Source organism: Mauremys reevesii, linkage group 3, assembly GCF_016161935.1.
Source record: "Mauremys reevesii isolate NIE-2019 linkage group 3, ASM1616193v1, whole genome shotgun sequence".
NCBI classification, from domain to species: domain Eukaryota; kingdom Metazoa; phylum Chordata; order Testudines; family Geoemydidae; genus Mauremys; species Mauremys reevesii.
Window position 1 is genome coordinate 122,250,421 of NC_052625.1, and position 19,121 is coordinate 122,269,541.

The 19,121-nt window shown below is 39.4% G+C and overlaps 1 protein-coding gene across 6 annotated transcripts in view; it reads right to left on the reverse strand.

The window, feature by feature from the left end:
• Positions 1-7,917: 7,917 nt before the first annotated feature.
• LOC120400755 (dermatan-sulfate epimerase) overlaps positions 7,918-19,121 on the reverse strand; it is a 267,676-nt gene continuing 256,472 nt past the window's right edge. For all 6 annotated transcript variants that reach the window (XM_039529703.1, XM_039529698.1, XM_039529699.1 and 3 more), the window contains 3 exons: positions 18,111-18,350; positions 14,652-14,859; positions 7,918-11,789 (listed from right to left, as the gene is read on the reverse strand). In XM_039529703.1, coding sequence (XP_039385637.1) covers positions 10,031-11,789; positions 14,652-14,859; positions 18,111-18,350 — 2,207 coding nt within the window. In that variant the 3' untranslated portion in view covers positions 7,918-10,030. The remainder of the gene's footprint in view (positions 11,790-14,651; positions 14,860-18,110; positions 18,351-19,121) is intronic.

Below are 19,121 nucleotides of genomic sequence, written 5' to 3' on the forward strand. Positions count from 1 at the left end.
ACACTTTCCCTGCAGCAGCTAGATAACAGTGTAAAATAGACAAGGTGAAATTAACTACCCTTCAAAGTGATGGGTGAAGCTGCTTATGTTATGTTATTTTTTATGACAAATTTTTTACATGGACGTGTTGGCAGAAAGATCTTTCACCCAAACATTAATGTTAATTAGTACTAACAATCCAGCCTGGTTTATAGTCCCCATTATAATCCCAATGTCCAGACCAAGGTGCAGGAGAGTATGGAGCTTCAGCTTCATAAAGCTTCATCTTCCTCATCCCAGCAGTAAGGGAGCCCCTACGGACATCCTAAAATCCTCTAGTGTGAGAGCTGCCCACCAGTGCTGGGGAAACCTGGAAGAAACACAGTCTCATAAATGACATTCAGTAGTGGCTGTGGGTTAATTATGAGCGAATTCTTGTTCCTTTGATGTAAAAGCTACTCTTTTGGCTAAAGGGTAAGGTTCTGACTCATTTGAAATACATGTAATATTTCTCTCTGGTTCCCTCTGTTTCATTAAACTAATATATATCTACTGTAAAGCACAAAGAAGACATCTGAAAGCCTCTCAGTTGGTCTTTCAAACACAAAGGGGAAACCACTACCCTTGGATCTACCCTAATGACCATAAATGAAGCATTTAGAGTTGCCCTTGAAGGGGTGTGTATAGACATCAGTCATTTCTACTTGACAAGTTTAGAAGACTTATAAATCTGACATTAAACCACATGGAAGAAACTCCTAACTGAAGTTCTCCTGGAAAAAATTACATACACCTTTGTCAGTAAAAGGAAATTAGCAGCAGCAGCAGCTGCTTTCCAGAGTAAATCTAGGGACAGAGATAACTTAACCGGGAAGTTCTAGTTTGTCGAAGGAAAGGTGGGTGACAGGACATTACCACAAATCTTTCAGCCCTCTTCCCACTGGATTAGCCTATTTACATAAGCACAATTTAATTCCATTTTAATATATATTTCTACTTGCATAGTGTGCATTCACCTTTTTAAATTTAATTATGGTGAGTGCTAAGGATGTTTATGGCTGTTTTTAGACTCATGTAAGTGAATTTAATACTCACGGCAGAGAAATGTCCCTTGCTTAAGGCAGGCTCAGTATAGGAGGCTCTGTCCATGCTTTCTCACATCACTTTACCAATGTGTCTCATTCCTTGCTTGCAATACACTTGTTATTCCAGGCATACATCATTCATGGTGAATTGTGTCAAATTTGTGATGGCTTTGTCTGGCTCGTGTTACGGTAAACAGAGATCAGCATGAGAGCAACAAACTAAGGTTCAGTTCTAATCTAAACCAGAGTTTAAGCATTGGGATTCAGAAATCAATAGGTAATGGGCTAACCCACTGGGTCCCCATGCCCCTGAAATGCTTGCAGGCCTTCTAAAAATACTCTTTATTTTGTCAAATGAAAGTATTGAAAAACGTAAAGGATTTTTTTCATATGGACAGAAAAGAAAAATAATTCCATTTGAGCTCTGAAGCTGTTTGTATTTTAAAATGAACTCCAGGTGATAGCTTCATGTTTACACTCATTTTTAAAATCTGCTGTATAGGTGTGGGGAATCTCGCAAGGAAGGTTTACATTGGAGACATTTTTAGGAGAAACCTAAGATTACTAGAACTGAAAGAGATTTAAAAAAAAGACCAGATAATTTTGTTTACTTTGTGTATTTGACAGCACTTTGTGTACAATTCCATTATTTTCCCCATATATAAGTAGTCAGTCGGTCCATTTCACCTGGCATTAGACATAGTGATTGGGGTAGAGAAAATCATTTTTTAAAAAGATGAAAATATATTAATCAAAAATAGTTAGCAGGGCTTCAGGGACAGGTATAGCACTGGAAAGTATTCTTAATTCATTTTTAAAAATTGCCTAGACTAAGATGGGCAGTTTCTTTCTAAGGCTCCAAGTCTTTTTCTACCTCAGTTTTGTAATATCCAGATATTATTGCATACAGAATACATAAATAAATAAAAACATGGAGCATTTGCAATTCCATCTGAGGATCTCAAAAAGTGTTTCACAAGCATTCATTAGTTTTCACAATATTCTGGGTTGGGTATTATCCCTGTTTTACAGATGGGGAAAAAGAGGCACAACTCTTTGCATGATACACCCAGATCATGCAAGTCAGGCCAGGGCAAGGAAGAAACCCAGATTCTGTTTGTGGTCTCAGCACCAGATTTCTCTGCCCCCTAAAACAATGCTGAACCCAGATGGCCCTGTAAAATCACAGGAGAGTGGAGTGAAAATTGTCAGTAACTGGATTAAAAAACAACATGCTTACATGCTAAAAACTTGTGTCAAGGTTCAATTTGGAGAAAATAGTAAACGTATACATATTTACCCATGGAGTTAATGAGGGTTGGCATCATATAGAGTGCAGGTAAAAGGATTACAAAATTAAACCCATAATAATCTTATTACAGAATCACAGAATATACAATATAAATTCATTATCTCTGTTAATCCAGATAAATGAGATATAGTCTGCAATGACAGATGAAGAATGTCACCAAAATCAATGGCAAGCCATAATGAATTAGACATGAGGGAACCAAATCTTTACACTTTGGCCTCAATTCTTCTCCTCCTGATGTCAGTATTGCTCCTACCGATGTCAGCCCTTATTAACTTCAGTGGAAATAGGACTGGGCTGTCTCTGTACAGCACTGAAGACAAACAACTAGCTTGCAAATGAGTGCTCACATTTTCATGGTTCTGAAGACAGACATTCTGTTGATTAGGAGCAAGCAAACACCTGTAAAATTTCTATCCATTCCTTGCTGATTTTTAATATCAAAAGTTCTGTTTAAACATCTTAAGAAAATAGTATTCTTTCAGAGCAGCTGTGATCATCCAATTGACTGGGCTGTAAAATGAAGGGTATTTATTGCTAAGGCACTGGCAGACAGTAAAATCGGTGTATCTATTCACAGATGGCTGGTATAGGCACAAGCACTGTACAAAATCTCATGGGTTCTTTCTGAGCTAATGCACTTCTGGAAAAGGAAACCTGTTGCTTCCCTCATCTCAAACTGCCCAGAGTGGTTTTGTGTACTTTTTGACCATCAAATTACTTTCTTTAGGGCCTTAGCTCTGGTTTTTACTTGGCTCCCAAGGAATGGCCAAAATTCTACTCAGTGAACTCACAACAACTCTTTTGTGGTTAGCAGCGTCTTGGCTTGAATGGAGACACAAATAGATTAATCCAGTTAGAAGGCTGAAGGATGCAAGGGCTTCATGACAAATAAATATGATCCTAAGTCTCAAAGAAACACTGAAGAAAAAGGACACTAAAACTACCCTATTGACCCTGTAGATTCCTCTTGCTTGGGACATCCCAGCTACCAGCCATTTCTGTATTAAAAGGCAGGAAATTTCAATTTCACATCTATTTAATCCCTGGCTAAGTGCTACTTAAATTGTTGGCCCTCTTTCAACAGAATTGATGCTAATATCATACAAAGTAAGCAGTAAGCACTGCCATTCAGTATGGTTAAGCCAAATCAGTTCTCTGAGTAGTGTCCCAACAAAGAGACTATCCAAACTAAGAGCAGATTGTACATTATTAACAAACAGTTTTGGTCTAACAAACTATTTCACCTGTTGATTCATTTTACACTGAATTTTCGATCATTTATGAAAGAAAGAAAGAAAGAAAGAAAGAAAGAAAGAAAGAAAGAAAGAAAGAAAGAAAGAAAAGGACTAGCCTGAGGAAAAATGTGGATGCGAGGAATTTGTTCTGAAATAATATTCTAACACACTAGGAACAAATTCTGAGTCCACTAGTAAAGCCCACGTAATTTTATTTAACATTTATATATAGTGTATTTGTATACAGCGGTGTTCACCTTAGATAGCAAGTACAGAGACAGGGGTGAAATCCTGGCCCCATTAAAATCAACGCCTAAACTCCCATCAACTTCAATGGGACAAGGATTTCAGGATTTACCAATCCCTGCCTGCAAGAGTGTACAACATAAGATGATCACACAAGACAGTATCCTGAAGGAAATAAGAATCATAGGGGAATGGTGGAAAGAGGACATGGAATAATGTTCTGGAGTTAGTTGGATGGTGCCATAAACTAATTCCAAGATTTACTGTTTTTTCCTAGTGATTTTTAAGTAATAGATTGACGGGAAGTTGAAAATTGCTATTTGGGGAACTGTGATGAAAGGTATGCTTTGAGGGAAGAGCTCGGAGGAGAGTAAGCTGCATGTTATATTGGATGAGGGAGGGCATTCCAGGCATAGGAATAAAAGTGCTGTGCCCACATGAACTACTTGGAAGTAGGGCTTGCAATATCTGCACAGCTGGACTGCATCCAGCCACTGCTGGGTATGGGCATATGCATACTGCCTGGCCCATCCTATATTCCAACACACACACCTCACTCACCTCCTTCTGCTTCACTGTAGATCTCAGTGTTGCCTACTGGGGTCGCCACTGATTTGGTCTCCTCACACAGCGGCTCTGCAGCTTTTGGTTTTGGTCTTTCTCTGGGTACTCAAGGCTCTATAGGATTTATCCCCCCCAATGACAGCAAAAATGGAGAAAAAAGGATAATTAGAGTGTATGAACCATGAATGACTGTCAGTCTACCATTAAGCACTCAACAATGGGGCAGACAGCTACAGGAGGATGGCTGACTTTCAGGAAGGCGCCAGTCATGTCTATTTTACTATGCTAAAAAATGGTTGTTGTATGTTCCCTGGAACCTCTCGGCTCAGTCCTGCTCTGCAGCATTAAAGGAACTCTCTCTCTTTCTCTCTGCTTTTTAATATGGTATTTCTCTGTGAGCAGCTGAAACAAACTACCAGTATTCATGGAGGCTTTCTTGGAGGGTGAGGGGGATCAATTATGGTTTAATAAACATTAAATCTGTCACATAAAACAGGCCTCAGTCCTTTATTCTCTTAAACAGAGTGTGAAATGACATCCTCTCAAGGGGCCCTCTACATGAAAGGAGGGAAAATTAGTTCCTCACAAGTCACTTTCTGGATTCCACATGCGACTCAGGACACAATATTGAGAGACAGCTGCCACAGCCCGATGCTCTCAGGGCCTGATTTCCCCCTCTCACTTATCCCTGGGTAAGTTGGGAGTAATGCCATTGAAATCACTGGAGTTCCACTGGCATAAGGACAGGAAAATCGGGTCATTAGAGTCACATTTATAATTTAACACTGTAAAGCTTTGATTTCAAATGCTGGACAATTTCCCAGTGATTTTCAACAGAAACTTTCAGAAAATTGCATTAAGCAAAATGAGTGCTGCTTCCCTGTGTCAGCATGAGGATCTGGGCAGGCTGCCATACACCTAGGTGCAGAAATGGAGTACACATAAGAATGGTCATACTGGGTCAGACCAAAGGTCCATCTAGTCCAGTATCCTGTCTTCCGACAGTGGCCAATGCCAGGTGCCCCAGAGGAAATGAACATAACAGGTAATCATCAAGTCACCCATCTCCTGTCGCTCATTCCTAGCTTCTGACAAACACCATCCCAGCTAATAGCCATTGATGGACCTATCTCCATGAATTTATCTAGTTCTACTACACACTGTGGAAATGCAGCAATAGAACAACACCAGGGATATCTGTTACATCACACATACACCTTGTACTCAACTAACAGTTCGTCGCTTGAAGTAATCTGCCATTACTCTCTTCACAGCATAAAAGTGGGTCAGAGTGTGTATGCGCACTGACGTGTTGACCAGGTAGAAGAAAAGACTCGTTAACTCAGTGAATTCGTCCACTTAGCTTTTCAATTGTGGAGATCTGAGCTCAAATTCTACTGTCACAAGTTAAAAGCTTACATCCGAATTAAAAAGGAGTTTACCAATTTCATAGAGTCTAATGCCAGAAGGGGCCACTATGATCATCTAGTCTGACCTCCTAGATAACACAGGCCATAGAATTTCACCCAATCCTTCCAGCAGATTTTGGGGCATTCTCAAGGCACATATACTTGGAGCCATGCTACCATGCCTCCTTGCCATTGTTTCTTTCCCTTACGGAACTGGAACTGTGCACAGAAGAAACCCGTGGAAATTATTGGTAATGTGAGCTCGCTGGGAAAAGGAAAATAAATAATTTTCCTTCTGGCCAGTTATAACCCCAAACCCCATGAAACTCCAAACATGCAATTTGTTGGGGTCAGAAGGAGAGAAGAACAATACCACAGTCATTTCCTTCATTTCTCTCACAGAATTTGGGCCATGTTAATTAATTTCCTGCTACTCGCATCCCTTTCATATGTAAAATCAGATAGAATATGGAGTTTAGGCCATGTTAATTACTTTCATGCTTCTTGCATTTCTCTCATACATAAAATCAGAGAGAATATGGATTCATGTATACATGAATTTATTGGGGCCTTAAAGAACAGAGAAAAAAATAAGGTTTACATTTACAAGAAGCAATTAAACAGAATAGCATGTGCAGACATATTTCAGCTTGGTTTTCAGTGTTGTCGGAAACAAGACAAATTTTTGCTTACTTAATACCAAATAATGATTCAACGAAATGAAAAAAAGTAACACTAAACATTGTCCATCACAAAAAGTCTAGGTGGAACCAGGAAGATGGTAACTGATGCTGCTGTGGACTTACAGGACCCTGCTGTGGGATCTCTGTGGTATTTCATACTAATGCGACAAGGATTAGAAAGAGCCCCACTCCCTAATTCAGTGACTAACACTGACGCTGTGTGTTAAAAAAAGAAAATTGCCCTTATACTGCCCCTCTTTTCCAACTATCACAAACACTTGAAATGACTCCAACAGATCCCCCTGGGAAATTTTAGGACAGTTACAGCACAGTTGTGTGAAGGGGTTGGGACATTGGAGGAGGTAAATGTCTGAAAAATGTCCAGAACAAACATTTTCTATATGTTGAAGAGATAACTGAAGCCATATATAAAGTCAGCTTGGTTTGGGAAACTGGCTTCTGTGTGAACAATTCACATCAGTTTTAAGTAGAGTCCAGTCTACCAGAAAACAACAGCCATGTTGATGAACTGACCAGTCAACCACACACCTCATTTGGAATCAGGTAGCAGCAGAGAAAAAAGCCCAAACCAAATAAAGTACAGTATTCTGCTAAACATAAACTACTAAAAATATAAAGGGAAAGTTTTAAAAAAAAGACTTGACAAGGTAAGGAAACTGTTTCTGTGCTTGTTTCATTTAAATTAAGATGGTTAAAAGCAGCATTTTTTGTCTGCATAGTAAAGTTTCAAAGCTGTATTAAGTCAATGTTCAGTTGTACATTTTTGAAAGAACAACCATAACGTTTTGCTCTGAGTAACAAACATTTCAGATTTCAGAGTAGCAGCCGTGTTAGTCTGTATCTGCAAAAAGAACAGGAGTACTTGTGGCACCTTAAAGACTAACAAATTTATTTTAGCATGAGCTTTCGTGAGCTGCAGCTCACTTCTTCGGATGCATAGAATGGAACACACAGGCAGGAGATATTTATACATACAGAGTTGTGAACTCTGTATGTATAAATGTATTTATACATACATTTCAGAGTTGTGAACAGTCTCCATTCCCGAGATGTTTGTAACTGAGGTTCTACTGTATGCTTACATATAAACACATACATGCTCTCTCCAGCTTTTACTGACCTCTTGATAGGGGTCACGTAGCACATTCTGTAACGGCTCAGGAAATACAAACTCTGCCCATTGGATTTCTGTACTACTCTCTAAATCCAATCTCATTTCAATAAAACAATAGCCAGATTGTGTCTAGTACTTACATGGGTGTGCAGGGGGCACAGTGCCCAAAGGCCAAGCAGAACAGGAATCCTTCCCTTGCTTCCACCAAGTAATGTATCTAGAGAGCAAAACTGAACCCCAAGTAACTAAGAAACAGAAAACACACATTTGCCCGAAGATTCAACATTTAATGACCATTAATATTACACGAGAGTTAAAAATTAATCAACAGTCTCTAGGAAAATAAAAACAACCCAACAACTGTTTCTGCCCCTCTTTTAAATTTGTTCAATGTAAAATGCAGAAATAAACAAATTTTCATTGAGCAGAAAATCACATGCCATTTTTAAGCACTTTTATTGATCTATCATATGTTACCAGCTGCTTCGACGGCCTATTATTGGACCAATTTATAATCCAACTCAGAAGAAAGCAATATGCAAAGTTATGAAGAATAATGTTGGGTGACAATTTATTTTGCTGCTCTTCAAGAGACTTCTGGTTTCTGTACATGAGCAGAACTTGCCTCAGTATGGGAAACTGAAATTAAATGGTAAGTGTTGTTATACATTTTCTAGATCTTATAAAGTGTTAATTTGCACCCTAGGCTATTAATTTAAGATATTCAGCTGTGTATTTTTATTTCATGAAAAGGTCCCCACCCTTGGCCAGAAACATTTGAAGAAAAAACATCAATATCAAGGGCTCAAGTGATGAAATTCAGAGAGAGCCATCCCTCAATATTATATGTTGTGAATTAGGAGCTATTGAACACCACTGAATTGTTTAAATTATCAGGGAAAATATTCCAGTCAACAAAGAAAAAAAATCTATGCATAAGAAACAATTATGATTTGTTTATTTAACAAAATGTATGGGAAGAAATGCTTTTCTGTTTTTTAAAGACATACAGTAATATACACCGGTTCTATAGCCTCTCCATACTGAAAACCTCACAGACATCTATGATTTTTTTAATTCAGTTTAATTAATGCAGGTGTCAAACTCATTTTCAGAAGCCACAGTATTCCCCATATCAATGACTGCCAAATTAACGATCCATGTGCCTCCAATGATTTGCAGAGCACTAGCTGGTGGTCAATGAAGAACTGGCTGGTCACATGGTTCTGGCTCTTCTTTGTTTTCAACTATATAATCACCCTGAGAGCTAAAAACCACCCCCATCAAATACTTTCTTAATACAGCTTTTCCACATAAGCAATTGCTGGGGTTGCCACAGGGTGGTGGTGGTGATGGTAGCGGTTTTTTGCAATTGCAAACAGAAGGACAGGAGCTATAGGAGTCAATTTCCCTATTGAGATGTGCTCCACATATGAAAATGTTTGAGAAATGTTACCCTGTAAAATCAAAAGCAGATCATATCAGGGTTCATCTTCCAGTTTTCATCTGGTCTGGCGAATGGGAAGGGGATTTCTCATAATGAGAAATAATTCCTTATACTTAAAGTTTGCTTCTTATTTGCCTCCGACTGTAACTTGTTAATCTTTCCTATGCCCTTTAAATTTGAATAACTCTGTTGTAAGGTTATGTCTATAGGCATTAGAGCTGGTTGAGAATTTTTAACACCTTTTTTTCCACTGAAAAATGATGATTCATCAAAACCTAAATTGTTTATGAAATAGAGCTGGTTTCTACAAATCTCCCTTGAAAGTTCAACAAATCTCAACTTGAAAAATTTTGGGAAAAAAATGTTATGAAATTGTCAAAATGTCCTGTTTCCACATTTTCAAACCCCAAATTTTGGGGGGGATGGATTTTTGATACATGGATATTTTCAAGGTTTTGTCATTTTATGTCCCAATTTGGAATAGGAACTTTTTTTGATATCTCAAACAGTTTCATGGAGCAGGAAAACCATTTCCTACCTACCTGTCATAGGCATCTTTAGAAGCCTGAAAGTAATACTATGCAAAAACAATTGTGTATAAAACCAAGGATCTTAAGAAACAAATCACCCCTTAAAGAAAGCCTTTTTTTTTTTTGGTAGAAATTAATTACAGTTTCACAGACTGTGCTTTAATGAACAAAGCATAATATTCTTCAGATGTCAAACGCAACCAAAGCACAGATGAAGAACACTTAGGTCTCTCAAAAATGCATTATTTTCCTCTCTTCCCTCATGGGGTGAAATCAACCTTCCCTTAGCTGTTTCCTGGAATGTTTCAGAAAAGGAAAAAACAAACTATGGCCCTATTAGGGTTAATTCTTTTGCATAGACTGATATGACCATAAACTGGTCAAGTAGTACATGATCTTTTGCTAACATTGTGACTGGGAACAAGAAGAATATAGCCACAATAATACACAGCTGTCAGCTAAAAGTATTGCATAAAGCCATCTTTGGCCATGTAGGCTCTTGGCCTTTTGGAAATAGGTCAGCTGCATTGCCAGCATGACAAAGAATATAACAATGTTTAGAATTAGGAAGAGGCGGGTATAAGAAGCCGATATTGATGGAGCACTGCTTCGAGCAGTGCTCACCATTTGTTCCAGTCCAGATTGACCTTTGATTGATGCACCATTTTTGTGCTTCACATAAGTAATATCTGCAAAATCTAAAAGGTCTTTCATTTCCTCGTCTTCATCTACAGGTAACTCTTTTTGTGCCAGAGTCTGTGCCTTCTGTCGCACTTTTCTCTCATTTACTTCAATTTGTGCAAAGATGTCAGGAACGGCATCGACAAACTTGTAGCCTTTGGCTACCTTTTTGCTTTTCTTTGCCCTGCCTTGCTGCTGCTGCTGCTGGGAGATAGCAAATAACCTATCAATGGCTTCTTCCGTCTGTCTCTTATCTGAAAATCTCAGCAGGCGTTCAGCAGTCTTTCTAAAGCTATCTGTGTTCCGCACACGGGACAGAATCTGTTTCTCAAGCTGCTGGAAGACAGGTTTGAAATGCTGAAGATTCTGCTCCACAATCTGAACATAATCTTTCACCTCTGATACAGCAGAGTTCCTTATGGTAGAGGTTCGGTCAAATAGAATTTTTTGGCGATCTGCAATAATCTGTGCAAAGACAGAATGGCCTCCATCCTCACCAGTCCACAGGTAAACGGCATAGGCATGCTCACTGGTGGCTATGAAGACATCCAGTTGCTGAGAATCTCCATGGACGTTGAAGCTCTGGACATCTATGGAAGGTCCTATGAAGAGGTAAACTGCTCTGGTGATTGGGTTCCGCAGGTGGGTTGTAACATTCACATAGTTTGTTCCATTATATGGGTAGCCCCGGGGATACATTTTTGAGGCAACAGTAGCCTTCTCACTGTAGCCGGTGTCATCCATCCAGTACATCTTATATATCCCATCGTGATGCCTAATAAAAGCCCCGTGGACACCATCAATAACAGTCTCTTCAAAAGGCACATCCACATTGTGGAAGAAGCTGGTGGCTGCCTCCAGGGGACTGTCATCTTCAAGATGAATTAGGTCCACAAGCAACAAAAGCTGGGGATGCAGAAGTAAAAGGTTTCTTTGGAAGTTTTTCAACTTCAGTTTTGGGTTATAAGCACCCACTCCTTCTCCCCTGATAAAAACCACTCCATTTCTCTCCATAGCGGCGACTACTCTCCCCTGACAGTCTGCAGCCAGGTCATGTTTGTATTTCAACCACTTTGATGAACAGTCCTCTGTAACCTGCCCTTCCCATGGGGAGAAGCAGCTCTTTGACACAGCTGGAGAAAACATCAACACATTGTTTAAGAAGGTATACTTTGGCCCATACAAGGCTTCTGTTATGAAAGGTACACCATTGGGAGCAAAGGTAAAGGAGTTCTCATCAGGGTGCTCATGGCCAGCATTGAAGTTCCTCCACCCTTTGATCCACTCTTTGTACTTATTCTTATGAACAATATCATATATTGCACGACCTCCCAGTTTTCCAGATTTGAAGGAGAGGAAGGGCCTGTTGATTTCAGCTGGCAATGCACTTCCATACGTTACAACTCCCCAGTCCTCAAAATAATGCAGCTTTGGAATACCATAATCCGGTGGAGGTACGGAGTGCAAGCTTGCATCATACCTGCCAAAAGACAAAGAACATGGTTTTACACTTAAACATTAAAATTATAATTATTTTATTTATTTTGATTTTCCAGCACCTATCCAAAACTCATGATATTTTGCAATATTTAAAAGAAAGAATTGTCTACAGTGTAACATTTTTACAAGGATAGGTTGTTGGCCCCAGCCTGGAGAAAAAGTGGCCTGCATATCTTTTCATTTGGTCCCTATCGTTTGAACTGTCTGGCTTGGGTAGCCCTACTAGGAGTTAAATTCCTACTGATATAGCTCTCAGGTTCACTGGAACATACTCATCTTCCCCACCATGTCAAACTGCAGTCCTCTTAATTTTAATAACTAATTTAATGCCAGTCTGCAGATAAGAGTTTACACTTGCATCAGAGCATAGCAGTCTTAGTTAAAAGGAACCACCGGGCCTGAGCAGTCCAGTTGCTGGTTGGGTGAGGAAGGACTGGAGGGCTGTGAAACTCTCCAGGTGAGGAGGCTTGGGAGAGGCCCTGCTCAGGCAGGGAACAGACAGAGAACGTAAGGACCATAACCCGCAGGTAACAAAGGTGATGGGACAGAGTGGGAAGCAGCCCAGGGAATGCAGCAGCAGCAACTATTAAAGGAAGCAGGACGTGGCTGCTGTTTGTAGGGTCCCTGGGTTGGGACCCGGAGTAGGGAGTGGGCCCAGGTCCCCCCACTGGCCAAAGGCAAAGTTGGCAAAGCCCCAAGAAGGGGCCAGTTTAGTTCTGGAACCCAAGCAAAGGGCTGGAATTTAAACAGGCCCGCACATGGGGCTGAAGACAATGAAAAGGATCAAGCGTTTTGTTGAACTTTTCAAGCAAGGAAGGGATTGGACTTGAAGGAGTGACCTAGCTGGAGAGGTGGGGCAATAAGAACCATCAAAGGCAAAGCGTCTCCAGGGAGAAAGCCCTGGGATTACTGCTCTATCCCAGAGCAGGCACAGATTTAAAGCTAGCCCCGAAGGGGCTGAGAACTGAGCCCAGAGGCAGGGCTGCAGAAACTGACAAGGGCGCAGTGACAGGCCTTGCTGAACCTTTTTCACCTTGGAAAGGGTTCATCAGTTTTAGACTGTATGTGACTTAGCCAGAGGGCTGAGCCAGTCAAGACCTGCCTGATAAGGGCGACAGCTGACAGAAAAAAAGAGAGTCCAGGTTTGCACTCAAACGACAGGAAGCACTCAGGAGAGGTCAGTGTGCCCCCTTGTACACTGTCTACTCAATTACAAGAAACTCAATTCCTATCATGCACAAGGTGTAATTTCCAGACTCCCCAGGTACAGAAGGATATGGAGAGTTTGAACTCTTCAAAAGGATTAGAAATAAACTAAAAATGAATTATAATCCCCCAGGTTTTTTTAAATGATCATTTTATCCTCTGCCTAGGCAAAAGACAAACTTCTAAGACAGTAGGTATATAAACTAAAGTAATACACTTCAGTTTAAAAAGAAATCATACCTAAATAAGGTTAATTATTTTTTAATTTCCTTCTATTTAATATGAGCAGCTATATACTATTTCAGATATTTAAAGGAACAAAACAAATAAAACCAGCATCAAGCCCCCAGCAAGAACTCCATCCCTAACATAACCAGATGAAAAAGTCTTTCCCCATCAGAATACATCTCTCTAATTAATGGCTACCCCCCTCAGGCCCTGATACAAAGACAGGCCTTGGAATATATCTGGTAGGACAACAACTCTCAGTGATTTTGACCAAAGGTGGAAGCTTGTTCCACAGCCAATGGCCCCTTGTGGAGAATGCTCTACAACCACTCCCTTTCAATATTTAATCCAGGAGACTTCAATGCAAGTGCCTCCGCTGACTTCAATAGAAGCACTATGGCACAAGAAGAGTGGGAGTCTTTCAAGTAGGCAAGCCCCAGGACATTTAGGGCTTATTTCTGTGACTCAAATCCACTGAAACATCCCACTCCTGAATGTTAAGGTATCTTCCCAGGGGAAGGAGTCTCTTTTAACTCCAGACTTGCCAGGGGTCCTTGAGTGCATGAGGAGAAAGGGAGCTTGCACTAAATATATAACTAGCATAGCACCCAGAGGGATATTTGAGAGCCAACAAGCCATGAATTTTCTCAATGTACATATCTTAATTACAAAAACATATGCATGAAATACACGTTGAGCCACTGTGAGGGAAAAACATGATGCCAGTTTAAACGTTGGATATGTACACACACTATTGACCAGCAAGAATTGGACGTATTAAAGGCCCTAAAAGATTTTCATTTCTTGTCTGCAATGGAATGATCTAGTCTTACAAATTAGGGCTGAGTTGTAAGTTATGTGGAAAATGTGGCTCAAGTCCTGTTCCAGAATTTTTTTTCCATTTTAACATTGCTTACATGCTAATGTATATACCATTTTTTAAAGAATCTATGTTTCTCTCTTTCTTTAAGCATTGAAATTACATTTAAATTGCATTTAAAAGAAGGAACTGGGTTTTAAATGAGCTTGTAACTAACTACCAAAGCCCACAACAAGCTGTAACATGAGTGGAAGAATTTTTTGTTTTTTTGTTAAAGAACTCATGTGGGAACTTTGATATAAGAATTTCACTCCCTTTGAAAATGGTTGTCTAAAACAATGCAACTAAAAGCATTGCCAACAAACAGATGGAAAACATGTGAAAACAAGTTCTGTACAAGACCTGTGTTGTATGTGTCTATATATTATATGGCTTGAAGAAGTTCTGAGTCTCTTTTAGACTAGACACAGGCACATGACCAGTATAACATCAATTTGTACAGTTCATTAGAAAACGGAAGTTAATGGCTTTTGATTCATGCCAAGCAGCTGCCATGTTTCTTTGAAGCCCACTCATTCTGTTTCATACCAGAGAAATTCAGTGTGAAGAGTGCACCACCGCTGCCCTTTGGATGGAGTCCCGGGGCCTTCCGCAACTCGATTCCTTCTGATCTGATCTGCCAACCAATTCCCACTGCCGTTGCGCATGACAAATTTGTCTAGAAACACCAACTGGCTCTCTGGCCCATAGAACCAGTTATAGTTGGAGTCTGCAATTGCCACAGTTCTCTGAAATCCTTGGTAAAAAGTTAAAAGGAACACAAGAACAAGCAAATAAATGAACAAAGATTTGTACTGTAAAGTAAGGATGATGAAGCCAAGCATTACAAATGGGTTTACTCTTTTAAAGTATTTATAGACATACTCTTGAATGACCCACAGTCAGGTTATACAGTAGCTATTTCCCATTGCTGTAGCACACTTTAATACTCGCCTTTCTTCTTAAACTAAAGAAAGCACAGTGATACAGAAATGTCAAGGAGAAAGGCCCCATCCTCCTCCCTTTCTTCACTTTAACCTCTCACAAAGGATAGTATCAGTTTAAAGATTTTGTTTTTCTTATGTCAATCCATGCCCTTTAAAGTAACTACAGCTCACAGAAGCTCCTCAAGGTAAAATGAAATCTATACCTTGAAAAAACTAAAACAAGTGTGCTTTGTTGTTTAAGTATCTTTCTGAAGCAGATGCCTGAGGTATCATGTGGAGTCTGTGTGAGCCATTCTTCTAATATGGGTGTGTACTGTCATGTCAAAGGTATTCTTGCCTTCTGGGTGGTGTTCAGAATACAGGGTCAAATCTTTAGCTGATGTAAATCAGCATAGCTCCACTGACTGTATCAGAACTATGCCCATTTATGACTGCAGAGAACTGGCCCCTAAAATCCATCCAAGTTAGGATTTTGTATTTTTACCCATAGTTTGAGGTTAAATTTGTATTTACAGCAGGCTGAACTGATCTGGACACAGAAAGAACCAACGTAAGTCTTCATTAGAAACTTGAGCCCAACTGGAACAAAAATCTCTTCTGAAAGTTGACAAAGTTTGGTTACACTTTTTACAATTAATTTTCATATTTACATCTCTGCACTTTAATTCCAGCTGGGACTTCAAAACAAAAGTATGATTGCAGCCTGATCAGAGGAGAAAATACCAGAAAGTTTGCAACTGTGCTGCCTCTTACAAGATTTCCAGCTTAATTTTGCTAACTCAAGAAGTTACAATAACTCAGAAAAAGTTCAGAGCAGGAACAGAATTTTGGACTACTTATCCAGTCTGAAGCAAACCTCAAATTTTTCAAGTTCTCCCCACATTACTATATTTCCCATTCTCCCCTTTTAAATCTTTCCTCAGTTCACACTCCTATAGCTGCTTTGCAAAATACTTCATGAGTACTTTATCTTATGTCTCCACACATCCAAGTTGTTTAAATGTCATGACTCTTCTGTTCCCACAACATCTAAAATAGATGACCCATGTAGCTAAAATGCATGTCCAGTCCTTGGTACTGTCCCAATTTCATTACGGTAATTTCATTCTCATTTAATTCTTCTGTTGGCTTCCACTTGCCTTCCATGTTAAACGTGAGCATCTCATTCTCTGTGCAACTCTATGCCTACCTAAGTCTGTGCTCTTTGTCCTCTCTCATTTTGCTCTGCCCAAGATACTAATTTCACCACTACTTTTGTATCCTTCTCCCATTCTTGCCTTCATGCTTTCTGCCAATCCGCCCTCCCCCTACCCCCCGGCAATGCTGCACCTTATTTCTGGAACATCTTCTTTTTGCAGTCCACAGGGCTCCAACTCTTCCCATTTAAATCCCTTAAAACTCTCTTCATGAAACCTCCCAATGTTATTGCACCTATGTGAATGATGCTGTCACATACCTATCAAAATACAACAACTCATTGCTATGGTCTAAGATAGAGCCTTCCTCTGGGTCATCAAGTATATGTCTTTTAGATTGGAAACTCCTTAGGGCAGGGACCCTGTCTCTTCCATTTCATACAGCAGTAAACACAGAACTTAACAGTAATTAAGACGTAACACAGAGAGGATTGTGACTCAGGAGACCTGGGTTCCACTCCCAGCTCTGCCACTAATTTGTGGGGTAACCTTGGACATGTCACTTTGCATCTCTGTTCCTCACTAAAATGGGAATAATGATGACCTTCCTTTGCAAAGTTCTTTGCTATCTATTAAATTAAAAGCTAGTAACTATACCTCTACCCCGATATAACACTGTCCTGAGGAGCGGAAAAATCATACCGCATTATAGGTGAAACTGTGTTATATCGAACTTGCTTTGATCCGCCGGAGTGCGCAGCCCCGCCCCCCCGGAGCGCTGCTTTACCGCGTTATATCCGAATTTGTGTTATATCGGGTCGTGTTATATCGGGGTAGAGGTGTATTTCTTATTATTTACTGAATATAGTCATTGCTCACTGTGCTGTATGGAACAGCAGAAGACTTGACCTACCTAAAGGATATTATAAGTCCCGTATTTTGGATGTTAAACAGCAATACAGTTTAACACTAGAACACACGGAATACCTCAAAGACAGAAACCCATGGTCATACTATGTATACCAGAAAATATATTCACTGAACAGAAAACAAAGAACTTGATAGAGCATAGGAAACAAATGATGTATAACTTAATAGAGAGCCCGAAGGTAGTTACTCTTTTGCCCATCAGTCCTAATAATTTTCTTTTCCTGGTACTTTTCCACAGAAGAACAAACTTCTCTTTCATGTATCTGAGGGACATCTCTCCCCATTTAACCTTCCCAAACTTTCAGCCAGCAAAGGTAGCTTTCCTTTCCACTACCTAACTCTGATAGTAGTTCTATGCCACAATGACACAAGCCAAAATGCAGGCCCCATCACTGGTGCCTAAATAGTTATATATCTGTATAACCTTAGGCACTCAAACTGGAATAATTTGGACCATGTCTCCTTGGACTGCACTGAGAACCCTACCAATAGAGCTAGTTAATATTTTTTTACACAAAAAATATTTTAGTCAAAATTGCTTTTTCTTTAAATGAAACTTCTTGGGGAAAAATTGATGTTATGAAAACTTTTTCAATTTTTGTAAAAATGCCTATCAATTTTTTCCATTCCAAAAAACCCTGTTTTCAATGCAATGATTTTTGGTAACAATTTTGAAAATGATTCTGATAAAATTTCAAGAAAAAATATCAAGACAAAATTCACACACACAAAAAAGCCAAAACAGAAAATGGGTCCATTCCAAAGATAGAAGCAACTTTGAAATGTTAAACTTTTTCATAAAATCATTTTCTTATTTTTTGACCAATTCTAAGGGCAAGCACTTAATAGACAACAGTAGTGTCATTTTCATGCAGGTATATAAAAACATACAGAATGCTGCACTATTTGAGCTATATAAAATTGTACTTTAACTGTGAAACTTGTAATTGATTTAGATATTAGCAGATGTTCCTTTATCAATCCAAGCTACCTACCTGGCAGGACAGTTCTATACATAAATGCAAAGTGCTCTTTAAGCCACGGGTGATTGAAGTGGTTGATGTCAAAGTGCCTTTGGACAAGAAACATGTACTGAAAGAGAGATCTGGTGGTGTAGCTGCCATAAGCCACTCCTTCATAGAGGGATCCATCTGTAACTTCTCGCAGCAGGACTATAGACTTTTCCATGATTGACAGCACTTGCTTAGTCCACAAGTACGCTTCCTGAAGATAGCCTGAAAGAGGAAGATGTGGATGAAGCTGACACAACTTTATAACATACTGTGCCTCCAGCATATGATTTTTTTAAAACAAGGGTGCTCCAAAGTATGACCTCTGCAGTCCTAAAATATGACCTAAGTCTGCCATCTCCTTGCAGTTGTAGGGTGAGAATAAAACTGATTGCATGCAGATTTTAATTTTTAATGAACAAAGGAGTTCAAGCTTAATTTAGTGAAGAAAATCTGCCAACACCTAATTCTTATTAAGCAGAGACACAAATAAAGGAAGCACACCTTGTACTTTCAAAGAAAGATGTCCCTATTATGCTCAATACATTCACATAGTGAGAATCATCTCTTGCCACATGGGATCATGCATTTGAAATTAAAACAGAATGCAAACAAATCTATTATCTCCACCAGAGGGCTCCAATAATGGAATTATCCAAGTCATTTATTTTTTAGCAATATGGTTGCCACAAGTGAAACATTCACACAACGCACACACCGATGGGTGGGTGCTTAACAGATGTGAATGACAATTAACAATAAGAATACTTAATCAAGAAGTTTAAACTTAGAGTGAAATTAAATATTACATAGTAGAAGATGTTCCATACTATATACATTTTTAGAATACTGTACTATCTAAACATGTAAAGATTTCTTCTCAAGAAAAGATTATCAGAGGTCTTACCATTCTGGTCCCTTTTGGTTTGTTCAACAAGTGGGGAGAAGGTGAAGGAAACCCCACATCGTGCCATCTGCCCATGAGCTAGCCAAAAT